This window comes from Zootoca vivipara, chromosome 12 (assembly GCF_965207765.1).
Source record: "Zootoca vivipara chromosome 12, rZooViv2.hap1.1, whole genome shotgun sequence".
Taxonomy (NCBI): Eukaryota; Metazoa; Chordata; class Lepidosauria; order Squamata; family Lacertidae; genus Zootoca; species Zootoca vivipara.
The window spans coordinates 42,864,381-42,877,714 of NC_142595.1; the positions used below are offsets into that span (position 1 = coordinate 42,864,381).

A 13,334-nucleotide genomic window follows, 5' to 3' on the forward strand; every position below is an offset into this window, starting at 1 on the left:
AATGAAATGTTTCTATAACCTTGAACAACCAGACTAAAAGCTTAGTCTCCTGATTTAGATGAGATGTGAAACACATTTCAAACATAATTTCACATGACTTGCAGGTGGAATTGTAATGCACAGTGGAACCTTGGTTTATGAACACCTCGGTTTACGAATTTTCGGTTTACAAATGCCGCGGACCATTCTGGAACGGATTAATTCACTTTCCATTACTTTCAATGGGGAAGTTCGCTTCAGTTTATGAACGCTTCAGTTTATGAACAGACTTCTGGAACCAATTACACCCATGCTTCGGGTTAAGTACGCTTCAGGTTGAGTACTCCGTGGACCCATCTGGAACGGATTAATCCACTTTCCATTACTTTCAATGGGAAAGTTCGCTTCAGTTTATGAACGCTGCAGTTTATGAACAGACTTCCGGAACCAATTGTGTTCATAAACCAATATTGTAATCAATATTGAAACATATAGTGTCCAACATCTTTCACCCCCTTTTTATGAATTCTTAACCCCTGAACTGAGAGCCAAGTAAAATGTTTAGACAAAACGTAGTGTTGCAGGAAATTCCAATACTGAGTGACATCCACCAAGATTATCTAGATGTCACTATGCAGATTGCAGTCTCCCATTGCTCTCAAATGTAACAACTATTCTCTTTCCTTTGGTGATGCTTTTAACACTCCCATTTCATGAAGACCAATGAGATACGCATGTAGCCTAATTCTGCTGACAAGCACATTGTATCTAGCAAACCTCTTGTGTTATTCTTTCAAAGACCTGCATATTCACTACTAGTACAGTTCGAGATATTGTTGTTAGCATATGAGGGTAAAACCCTTAGCGACTTGAAAGCCAAACACTTAAAGGAGAACCACTCCCTGTATGAATGTGTTAAGACAGGAAGACGCCTTTCTTGTTTTCCCACTGCTGGAGGGAGCTCATTCTGAGGTGATGTTGGACAGGTCTTTCTCAGAGTTGCAAACTAGGTTGTGAATACCAATGCTCCCCCCAAAAGCACTACTGCAATAATCATTGTTTATTTTTTGTTATTATAATTACCCCTTTACCTAGCCCTTTGCAGAATTTCAACAATGATCTATTTTGACATAATCGACCTATGATTTCAGCACAGGCAAGACTGAAAGGAATGGACAATCCATCCCTCCTCAGTTGTTTCTCAGTGACCACTGAAATTTGCATATGTATATTTATGAACTAACTTAATTTGCAAGTTTCATGACACCAGCAAATACAGTGAGTTGGACTAGTGGCAACTTCTGCTGAGATGTGATAAATATTTTTTCTTCTGCAATCTTTCATAGAAACAGAAAAAGGAGATTAGCTACCCTGGAATTATCCAAATAAGTAAAGATTACTCTACTTCTTAAGTCCCAAGGGAACTGTGGTAACCACCTAGGAAACAACAAGGCTGGATGTGATTTTTAATACCCCCAAACTGGGGCTGGAGACAATCACACTTGGTCAGTCTCATCACTGAGACATAGTTGGAGACATAGATCAACTGAGAGGCATTTAAGTCAGGATTCAAAGAAGGATAATGTGTTCGCAGGTGTACTGGTGGGCAGAAAGAATTTTTTTAGGCAAGTTAGTAGCATTTGTAGTGTTGGTAGTAGTTTTTTTGCCGCAGGTGGTGTCCAAGATTCCTGACGTCAGCTGCAGCCTCCGTGACCCTCTTCCTATTCTTCACAAGCATTACCAGCCTGGAGACCAAATCATTGCTGGCATTATGTCTTATCTATACAGATTTTCCAATTCAATAGAATTTAAAGAATGCCCCTCTAATGATATATTTGAAGAACCTATGTAAGTTTTCTTAGAATTAGAAAAAAAATCTTTTCTATCAATTGGTAGCTCTAGGGGGATGGGAGAAGATTAATTATATATTAATGTATTATGTTTAATAAATATACCAGTAAGATTAGCATTGTGTTTGCAACAACTGTCTGTCATTGTGAAACATCACTGGGCATGTAAACTCTAACTGAGATGTCACAGCCTGTATCCCCTTCACTTTCATCTAACTAACATCTGCACTTTGTGCGTATGTGTGTGAGAGAAAGAGAGCAGGAGGGAGAGAGAGAGAGAGAGAGAGAGAGAGAGAGAGAGAGAGAGAGAGAGAGAGAGAGAGAGAGAGAGAGAGAGACAGCCAAACAAACATTCTCTTTATGCATCTTATGAAATGGATGACAGTTTATCCAAATATTGCCAAATTCAATTGTTTAAATCAAGGCTGAAGACTTCTAAGATGGAGAGATTCTGGTTCTAATTTATTCATCTTCTTATCTCATACCTTCATTAGTTTGCTAGCAAGTGTTTCATGCCTCTGCAGATGTTGTTGGACTCCAACTCCCATCAGCCGCAGCCAGCATGGCCAATGGTTTGGTGAGTTGTAGTCCAACAAAAGGGCTGCAGGTTGGGTGTCCCTGAGCCACAAATTGAAAGTTCATGGTCTAAAAACGTGGTTGTTATATGGTTCCATATAAGCTTACTTGTATCTGAAGAAGCTCCCTTAGATCTCCTCCAAACATGTCCATTGCAGGAAATTTGAAATCCATTCTAATATCTTCTACTGATCTGCAACTAGTCTTTTTTTTAAAAAAAAACACAACAAAAACAGTACAGCGTACAGTTGGTGTGTGTGTAAGAGAGAGTGAAGGAGAGGGAGGGGTAGAGAGAGATTTGACTCATCCTTTCGGTGCCACATATGCCTAGCGTTGATGTATTAAAGCAGAAAAGATGCAAAAATATCAAGGACCAGCAAACCACGAAAACCTGTTTAAACAAAGTACCGGTAATGTATACACAATCCGAAAAATAAAAATCTAAAGAAAAAATGTTACATACTGGGTGCCTTGGTCCCACTTTGGAAAGAACACAGAGTAATTCAAATATATAAAATCTTGATGGAAAGGCTACAATCCTAAAATAAATTGGGCTAAGTATAGCTTCAGAGACATCCTTACATTAACAAATCTTTCAAAACAGTACTAGAATTGTATTAGAATTGTGCAGGTAAACAAAGATGAAGAATGCCAATCTCTGACAACATTTCATTATACTTCTGCTTCTTCTATTACTGAATACCATATATTTACTTTCCATGTACCTAACTGAAATGAAGTACATATCATATTCTGAATCAAATACACCATGACACAGCATGTAACTCTAATTACAGGGCTATGATCCAAATATACCAGCATCTCCTGGCCTCAATATTTGCTGCAAAAGAGATCAATGAAAATCCACACCTCTTACCCAACATTACACTGGGCTTCCATATCTATAATAGCTATTTCAGTCCACGAGCGACCTATCAGGCTGCATTGGAACTCTTCTCTACACAGGGCAGATTCACCCCCAACTACAAATGTGATAGGGTGAGCAATCCAGTAGCAGTCATTGGTGGACCTACTTCTGAAGTCTGTCTCCACATGGCAGATATTCTGTGCATCTACAAGATTCCACAGGTAAAATGTGTGCATGGGGCAGATCAGTTTTCGAGACACAATTTGCCACATCCCTTGCCTTTAAATGTGGCTTTTGAAATGGAAGATAAAATTCATTTCCAAAGTATCGTATTCAACATGCTTTTTTTTTATTGTGCATGCTATGCTTGGGTGGCAATGTAGTGAAGAAGCTCCAATGCTTCGACATATTAACTTGTTGAAATAGCTGGGAGGAAAAATCTCTTGCCAATCTACTCTCATCTCCAAAATGTATCATAATCCTCATGTACCTTTGCTAACCCCTTTTATGGAATTTACGATTAACCAGAAGGTGTCCTCAAGGTATGGTAAATATGTAAGTTATGAACAATATACAACTAAGTCATAAACATATACCACGTAGACAGATGTCAATTATTTTTAAATTCAGGTTTTATTATTTCCTTAGTACAAACAAGGACAGCCAAGACTGAGCCCTGCAAATAATGTAGACCACAAGTGTCATAATCCCTGATCATTGTCTATAGCCCACTAGGACTGATAGGAGGTACCGTCCAAAACACTTATTCATTATTGTGTTAAATACCTATGAATTAAACTGACATGTGAAATATGCCACTGCAATATTCCATGAGGGCACCCACTTGGCCAACATAGCTCTGCCTTTGCAGTTTCAATGTATGTCTCCTCTGTGGTGACTGTTGAAAATATTTGTTCAGGCCTCTTCAATACCATTTCCCTGTGCTTAAATAATGTTCTTTTTTCTTTAGCTCATATATGGCTCTGCCCCGGTGATAAATAAGAAAGCAGAGGCCGTTCTATACCACCAGATGTTTCCAAATGTGGACCATCAGTATAAAGGGATTCTCCAATTATTGCTGCATTTCAGGTGGACGTGGATTGGGGTGTTATCTGGCCATGATGACAATGTAGAGAGGTTTGTACACACTGTGGTTCCCACATTTGTCCAGAGAGGTATTTGCTTTGATTTCATGTTAAGAATACCCATTATGACTTTTTCCAATGATATTCCTGATATGGCGGAAGAGGCATTTAAAACAAACTATCTTATCCTTAACAGCACTGTTAATGCAGTGATCCTTCATGGTGAAATCGATACCATGGTAGTTTTGAGAACATTTCCCAGATATTCAGAAACTATGGATGAATCAACCAAGGGAAAATGGAAAGTCTGGATTATGACATCCCAGATAGATTTCACATCAGTTCCCCTTCAAAGAACCTGGAACGTAGACTTCCTTCATGGTACTATATACTTTTCTGTCCACTCCCATGAGATAGAAGGTTTCCAGAAATTTCTTCAGGTAATAAAACCTACTTTGGAAAAGAAAGATAACTTTATCCGGGAGTTTTGGGAAGAAGCATTTGTTTGTTCTTTCAACCCATCCCTGGTAGATGGAGAGAATACAAAAATCTGCAGTGGGGAGGAGAAGCTGGAGAACCTTCCTGCATCAGTTTTTGAAATGACCATGACTGGCCACAGCTACAACATCTACAATGCGGTCTACACTGTGGCACACGCTTTGCATGCCATGCGTTCATTGAGATTCAAACATAGAGCAACAGTGGGTGAAGACAGAGGGAAGCTTCTGAGTCAGCAACTGTGGAAGGTAATGCCTTCAGCATACTAAGAACTTTAGAACATAAAATGATCCCTGCTGTTGTTGTTCCTGAGTGACTATTTTTAAGAGTTCCTTTGATCTGTACCCTTGATTGGCATTTATTGATCCTGAATCACATTACAGTGGTACCTTGGGTTACAGGCGCTTCAGGTTACAGACACTTCAGGTTACAGACTCCGCTAACCCAGAAATAGCACCTCGGGTTAAGAACTTTGCTTCAGGATGAGAACAGAAATCGTGCGGTGGTGGAGCGGTGGCAGCGGGAGGCCCCATTAGCTAAAGTGGTATCTCAGGTTAAAAACAGTTTCAGGTTAAGATTGGACCTCCATAATGAATTAAGTTCTTAACCCGAGGTACCACTGTATTGATTCATGTTAAGTTTGTGGTCTGCTAAGACTCCTAGATCCTTTTCACACGCACTGCTCTTAAGCCAGGTGCCCCCATTTGGTTTGCTATAGAAGTACATATCACCCATAATGTATTTCATTTAATGACTGGTTGAAATATTGATTTCCCCCCTTCCAACCAATAACGTTAAGCATTAGACTACTCTTTGAATAAGCACGTCAAGTTGACATAGTTTGTGCTTACAAAGTCATAATATGAAATTTAATCCTAAATATACCTCCCCAAAGAAATGCACTCGGCACTCACTTTGTTGTCTTTTACACATCATGGTAAGATATTCTTTAGACAGCATGTTTATTCTTTTGAGCTTTTCAACAAAATGAATTAAACATAGAAGTATGTCACTTAGCTATTTTTATCTGATTTGGTTGCATCCAGATTTAGTCATGCTAACAGTTATGATTATTGAGACTTAACATCAACATTACTTTGTTGCTAGGATTTCTTTCTTTCTTTCTTTCTTTCTTTCTTTCTTTCTTTCTTTCTTTCTTTCTTTCTTTCTTTCTTTTCCATATGCTTTATTTTTTAAAAAGGCAAACAGCACAAAACAATCAACAGATTTAGAAATCCTTACCTCAGTTAGGTATCTTCTACTCTCCATCTTAACAGATAGTCCCAGAATCAAGCATGTGTAGCTACTGACGAAAAGACAATATTGCATGTACCATACATAAATTAACATGTATCATATAATTTCAAAACATGTTTGGTCTTTCTGTACCTGAGAATTCTAAGATCCTTTTGTAGTTTCTCCCTAAGCACAATATTCCATATTTTATCCCACTATGCTTCTAGAGCAAAGCTAGTAGCTGTTTTCTAATGGTGTGTTATATTTCTTGCTGCAGACCGGAAAAAGAATAGCAATTCCTTACAGTACACTATTATGGTAATCTATGTACAGATTTAATAAATCTCTCATCATACTTTTACATCCTCATGAATTGCTCATATTTTCCCCACCAATTTAGCTCAACTACTTTGTGAGAAGCACCTCATTTAACAACAGTGCTGGGGAACAGGTTTCTTTCAATGAATATGGAGAGATCGAGGCTGTATTTGATATCATAAATTGGGTCACATTCCCAAACCAGTCTTTTCGTAGAGTCAAAGTTGGAAAAGTTGAGTCCATGGCTTCCCAAGAAGAAGGGTTCAGTATTCATGAAAAAGGTCTTGTGTGGCCCAACAGGTTTAACCAGGTAAGGTCCATTCATATATTGGGTCTCAGAAGTTTTCCTTCCCAGAGCTAAAGTGGAGAAGATGGGGAGCTAGGGGGAGGGGAGACAGAAAGGGATGACGGCTTGCTTTCCTTCCAGTCAGAGGGGGAACCGAGTGCCCTCCTCCCCTAGAATGCATCTCATTAATTTGCAGGAAAAACAGACACAGCTCTCCGACACGCTCTCAGGGAGAGAGGGGGATGTTGGAAGTCTGTACCGGAATCCCCTCGCTCTCGTAGGTGGGGCAGAGGCAGTGCCGGATTTATGTATAGACTAAGTAGGCTGAAGCCTACGACCTCTAAATCTAGGGGGTCTCCCCAGCCCGCCCACCCCCCAGCGGGCAGTCTCCCCTCTCCCAAAATTGCAAACCCAATACTTCATGCCAGGGCAGGGCCAGGGCCGGCACGTTCATTAAGGTGAACTAGGAAGTTGCCTAGGGCGCCAAAATGGAGGGGCGCTGGCATGACGGGGAGCGCTGCTGGCTTTGCAGGACTCGCTCTGCCGCGTGGCTGCTGCGCCCCGACGCCACCTACCCATGTCCAGGGCGGACGGCAGCAGCGGTGCCGGTGCAGCCCAGGCGTGCTTGGAGCACCGAGGGCAGCAGCGTGTGGAGGACACGTGGGGTGAGAGCAGCCCCTTCCCGTGGCGCGTGTGTGCCAGAGCCGGGCCTTCGGCTCCAGGCACCGTCGCCGCGCTCTACTTCTCAGGCAGGCGGGAGCAGCTGCTGTTGCGCCCGGGGGTCCATGGCTGAAGCCCGAGGGCGGCCAGAGCAACCCAGCTGTCGCAGGTAAGCGGGAGGGGTGCTGGGAAGGGAAGGGGGTGAAGGCTGGGCCAGGCCCGCAGGGAGGAGGTAGACGCCCGGGGGGGGGGGACCAGAAGGTGATCTCGCCTAGGGCGCAAAAAACCCTAGCACCGGCCCTGGGCAGGGCAACTCAGGCCCAGCAACTATGAGACGTGGGGCCCAATTTGAAACTCTAGGGCGCAATTTGAAAAAATTTTGTGGGGCCCTAGTTCACAGCCAAAGTATGCGGAATCTTAGAGATATAAATCCATGTGCTAGGTCATTTTCACAAGGTCAGTAAAGTTCTTCAGAAATCAGACCTGTTATTGAGCTCTTGTGCAAGTCTGTACAGTTCCCTTCTGGATTTTTTAAAGAGGAGGTTTAGATGAGCTTGAGAAAGAAGCAAAAGCCACCTTGCCAAATGCTAACTACAAAACAAGGAGATAAAGAGTGAGGGAGCAGCAAAGAAATGACAGAAGTGCACCTGATGCCATAGATGCACTTTCTTCAAGAGATAAGTTTAGGATAAAATCCTTTATTCCTATATTAGATGCACTTGAAGCCAATGTAAAAAGAAGAAGTACTGTGTGCAGGATGTTGCACATTTGTTTTTCCATTCTTGCTATTCTGATAGCATCTAAGCAAGAAATTCAGCAAGGTGTTGTACTGTTGATGGAAGCATACCCAGAATATACTGATGAACTTTTACACATTCACCTGTATGTGAGACTAAGCCATAGGCTTACAACAGAGCACTCTCTTTCTCATACAGACCTTTATCAAATGATATACAAAAAATAATCAGATGCCCTTTCCTAATGTGGAAGCAATTTTGTGGCTATTTCTTAGCTTTATGGTCATCAACTGCTCAGGAGAGAGGAGTTTTCCAAGACTCAAAAGAATTAAAAATGAATTAAGGGTTATGATGTCTCAAGAGAGCATTCTGTACATTGAAAGTGACAAACTTAGACAAACAATTTTTGATGAAGTTTTCTGATGTCCTTTAGAGGAGAAATTGTGAATTGCAGAATTTTAAATACCAATCACCATCCTTGGCCTCATTCAATTTTATTTATAACACTCTTCCATTTTCTTCGAGTTGCGAGGGTGGGGGATTAGGAGGGGCCCCACAAGTGGAGTAGCCTGGGGTCTCTCCTCATCTAAATCCAGCCCTGGGCAGACTGCAGGCTTGTCATCATGCCCACAAGAATAGGGGTCGTTAATGGTATATTTGCTGTCTACGCAGATCCCACACTTTACTAAAGCATCACTTCAGTCGGCTCAACTGGAAATTCTCTTGGTGTGTGAGGGAGACAATAAATCCTGACATTGGGGTCAATCTACTAGTCACTGCCACTGTGCTTCACAGTTCAGATACTGACATTGTTCTGTTCATCCATGGGTTTAGTGTACACATATACACATGTACATATGTGTAGTGGTTTTCTCTATTGTGACAAGTAGGTTATGTCACCCATTCTTTTAACCAAAGATCTTCCTCCTGGAAACCTTTGAAGCTATATGGATACATTTGACTTCAAACTTTGTAATTTAGTGTGCAATTATGAAGGATAAAAGGCAAAGGGACCCCTGACCGTTAAGTCCAGTCGCAGACGACTCTGGGGTTGCAGCGCTTTTCTTGCTTTACTGGCCAAGGGAGCCGGTGTTCATCCACAGACAGTTTTTCCAGGTCATGTGGCCAGCATGACTAAGCTGCTTCTGGCAAACCAGAGCAGCGCATGGAAACGCCGTTTACCTTCCCACTAGAGCGGTACCTATTTATCTACTTGCACTTTGACATGCTTTGGAACTGCTAGTTGGCAGGAGCAGGGACTGAGCAATGGGAGCTCACCCCGTTGCGGGGATTCGACCGACCGACCTTCTGATTGGGAAGCCCTAGGCTCTGTAGTTTAGACCACAGCATACAATTCAAGTTACTGCCATTGTGTTTCAAAAAACAAGATGCTGCACAGAGTTCCAATTACTGTGATATTTACAAAAGGTACCACCCAGAATGGCTGGGCCAACCCAGTCTGATGGGCAGAGTACAAATAATACCTGTTGTTGTTGTTGTTGTTGTTGTTGTTGTTGTTGTTGTTGTTGTTGTTGTTGTTGTTAGCAGTGTTGGCAGTGGCTCCAGACATTCCAGAGATGATATCATTTTTCCAGAGGTATTTCCACTGTGGAATCCTAAAATTAACCCAATGTATTTCCACATGGGCTCCAGAATGAGATTAGGTGCAAGGACTGAAATTCAATAAGGTCTTCATATTTATTAAACAGTCAATCGTTTCTGTAATGAGATGAGATCTAATTCTATTTAGGTGTTTCAGTCCCATCTCCAGTTGTGAGTATTAGCCAGATGGAGTGGGACTTTAGATAAACTGCCGCCACCTCTCCCCACGCGAGTGGTCCTATCCTGGCTCTGTGATGATTGTCTATGGCTCCTCATGTTCCACACATTGAAAGATACTCAGAGAGAAGCCTGACCCCTAGGCCAATAAGCTTTGAAAGGGTAGGGCAGTGAAGTTAAATGTTTCTCAGCATTTCCTCTTCATCTTGCCTCTTTTAACATGCTCATCAAGCTAGATTTGACATACTTAAATAATACGGTGAAGTGAAGTAGTACAGAACTGACAAACCAAAGAGGGTCGTAACAGTGATAATTAAATGCTGGTCTTTAATAGCTTACTGGCAGAGGGGTAAGCCCCTAACTAGAGGGCACGTGTTGCGGTGGGACCCAGCAATCAGGTCTGGTGTTGGGACGGGATCATTGGAGCAGCCACAACAAACTATTGGTGGTCCCTCTAACAGGGAGCAATGGGGCTATGGGGGCTATGGGGATGCCAATCAAAGCAGTTAGAGGGACCGATACTTAACTGCTGCACATGATCCAGAGATTCTCTTTCCCGTCTCAGTGCACCGGAACACCCGCCCACCTCTCCCTATGTTTAGGGCTTGTGCTTGACCTTGCTATGCCGTCATGTGTCGTCTGTTTTGGGACAGGGGCACGGCAGGAATCTTCCCTACTTGGCTGATTGGCTGGTGCAACTTGGGTTTTGCCTGCCACTTGTAAGGTTGCGGATAGGCTCTGGTTCTTGTTGATAGGGGTGGCAGGGTGCCCAGCCATCCCTATGTGATGGGTATTCCTTTAAAAGGAATCCAAGGACTCATGGTTGGTCTTCCCCGAGCGGGGTTGTGCCCTGAGCCTGAGTTCAGGGCTCATCAGGGACAGGCGTGGCAGGCACCCCTGCCTGCCTCTGTCCCAGGTGTTCACCCAAGGCTGACTTATGGTTGCTGCCCAGAGTAAGCCATTAATGCTGCAGGAAGCTAGCCGAACCAGAGCCTATGCAACCACACACTTGATTTGTAATCAATAAAGTGGTCTGGCAAAAACCAAACCAAAATTTGAGTCCTGTCTGAATTTATATCTAGGCCAGGTTAAAGGGTCTCCACATGCAACTGACCTCCATTGGCTGGTCTGTATGAGATAGCTCAGCAGATTTCCATAATAAAGAACACTATTGATAGGCAATTTTCCAAAGGAGAAACCATGATCCTCTTTCATTTGTGGACAGGCACAGCCTCTTTCTTTTTGTAATGACCATTGCCATTTGGGATATCATAAGGCCAAGAAGGAAGGAGAGCCATTTTGCTGCTATGATTGCCTCTCATGTCCAGAAGGAAAGATTTCCAACCAGACGGGTAAGGAAAGTCATGTTCGTTGGAAATGTTCAGAATTTAAGGATGACCGGTGCTGCTGATATGAGGGTTTGGAATCTCAGCACGTACTCAGAGTTCAAACATTAGGCGGAGATATACAAGCCTTCTTGGAAGAACCACTAGGTTTGCTGCACACACACCCCTCAATGAATACAGGGCATGCTAAACGGCTATAGGATGAAGACTGATGTGTTGGGGCAGAAAACAATATATGACAAGGGAGGAAGTGGAATGGAAAATACTGAACGGTGGGATTCCAACACTGCAAAATTTTGTTACAGTTCCCAGTGCTCTCCTAGTTAACACCACGATTCTATTAACACCATGTTAGAACTAATACCAATCCTAATAATTTATTGAAACTTGGTGGAGGCAGTGATGCCGAGAGCTTTGGGGGGAATTAAATATCTGCAGATTCTGGTAGGAAATTAACTAAACCACATTTCTTGGATAAAGGTGCAGATTAGAACACCTATATTGATTGGATCTGACCCTTCACTTAAATATTGTTCAACACAGTACTCAGCAATCTAAATCTAGCATCACATACATTTAAATATGTATTTTAGTATGAATATTCCAGATTAATGCAGAAATAAAAATGGAGGAAATGTTGGTTAAAACACACATTCAGAATTAATATAAAGAGGAAATAGACATGTTCCAGATCCTTTCCAATTGGTAATACCTGTAAGGTGATACTACTGGGCTTCCGAAGAAACGTGTGGCCCATGGAAAATATCTGCACAACTTGTTAGTGTGATTACGTGAGGAGACTGTAAACTTGCATTTCTGATATCAGCATGGCAACTTTCAAACTAACTAAATTGGTAATTTTTTTACTTCACATAAATGCTGTATAGAAATCTGGCTTCTCTTTTTCAGACATGGATGAATGCTTTCAGTGCCCACAAGATCATTACCCAAACATGGAAAAGGATTCCTGCATTCCAAAAGATATAAGTTTCTTGTCTTATGGAGAACCACTGGGGATCTCTTTGGCCTGTTTTGCTCTTTCTTTTTCTTTCATCACAGGGTTGGTGCTTCAGATTTTCATTAAGCACCGGGACACTCCCATAGTCAAAGCCAACAACCGCAACCTCTCCTACACTCTCCTCATCTCCCTCTTGCTTGCTTTCCTTTGTGCTTTGTTGTTCATCGGTCGACCTGAGAAAGTGACATGTCTCCTTCGACAAACAGCTTTTGGCATCATCTTTTCCGTGGCTGTTTCTTGTGTGTTGGCCAAGACAATCATCGTGGTCTTTGCTTTCATGGTCACCAAACCAGGATCCAGCATGAGGAAATGGGTGGGGCAACAACAGGCCATTTCCATTGTTCTTTCCTGTTCCTTGATTCAAGCTGCTCTTTGTACTGTGTGGCTGGCAACTTCTCCCCCATTCCCAGATTTAGACATGCACTCAATGAGTAAAGAAATTGTTCCGCAATGTAACGAAGGCTCAGTCACCATGTTCTACTGTGTCCTAGGCTTCATGGGAATGCTGGCCATTGTCAGCTTCTCTGTAGCCTTCCTAGCCAGGAAATTACCAGACAGTTTTAATGAAGCCAAGTTTATCACCTTCAGCATGTTGGTTTTTTGCAGTGTTTGGTTGTCCTTTGTTCCAAGCTATCTGAGCACCAAAGGGAAATACATGGTGGCTGTGGAGATCTTCTCCATCTTGGCCTCCAGTGCTGGGTTACTGGGTTGTATCTTTTCCCCAAAATGTTATATTATTGTCCTGAGGCCAGAATTGAACAGCAGGGAGCAGCTAAAAAGAACAAATTAATGATTTACTGTACCTGAAATACTGGGACCCATATCCCCAATGTGAAAACAACAAAACCTCTCCAAGAAAAAAAGGAATTTGTTTGAGTGGCATTTATTTGAGAGTCATCATCTCAAATTTTACCTGCCAATGTCCTCTCTGCTTCTGTTGTGTTCTTTATTCCTCAATATTGTGGCTTTAATGCTGGGATAACTGTATTTAAATATATGATGGGTTGTTGTTGTCGTTGTTAAATTTGCCTCACCATGTGGAGTATTATATGATAAGATGTCAGGGTGTTTTTTTTAGACATACTGCTATTTTTTCTT

General features: G+C 42.2%; 1 protein-coding gene across 1 annotated transcript; it reads left to right on the top strand.

Moving 5' to 3' along the window:
- Nucleotides 1-1,699: 1,699 nt before the first annotated feature.
- On the top strand, nt 1,700-13,026 carry LOC118078727 (vomeronasal type-2 receptor 26-like). The gene is made up of 6 exons (XM_088655315.1): nt 1,700-1,827; nt 3,317-3,494; nt 4,244-5,104; nt 6,493-6,720; nt 11,098-11,224; nt 12,128-13,026. The coding sequence occupies exons 1-6, from the start codon at nt 1,751-1,753 to the stop codon at nt 13,024-13,026; spliced, it is 2,370 nt and encodes a 789-aa protein (XP_088511441.1). The 5' UTR covers nt 1,700-1,750.
- The last annotated feature ends 308 nt before the right edge of the window (nt 13,027-13,334 follow it).

Coding starts and splice junctions, on each gene's coding strand:
- LOC118078727 (XM_088655315.1), top strand. CDS start 1,751: ATGTCTTATCTATACAGATTTTCCAATTCAATAGAATTTAAAGAATGC. Junction 5,105..6,492: donor TGAGTCAGCAACTGTGGAAG/GTAATGCCTTCA, acceptor CCACCAATTTAG/CTCAACTACTTTGTGAGAAG. Junction 6,721..11,097: donor GGCCCAACAGGTTTAACCAG/GTAAGGTCCATT, acceptor ATTTGTGGACAG/GCACAGCCTCTTTCTTTTTG.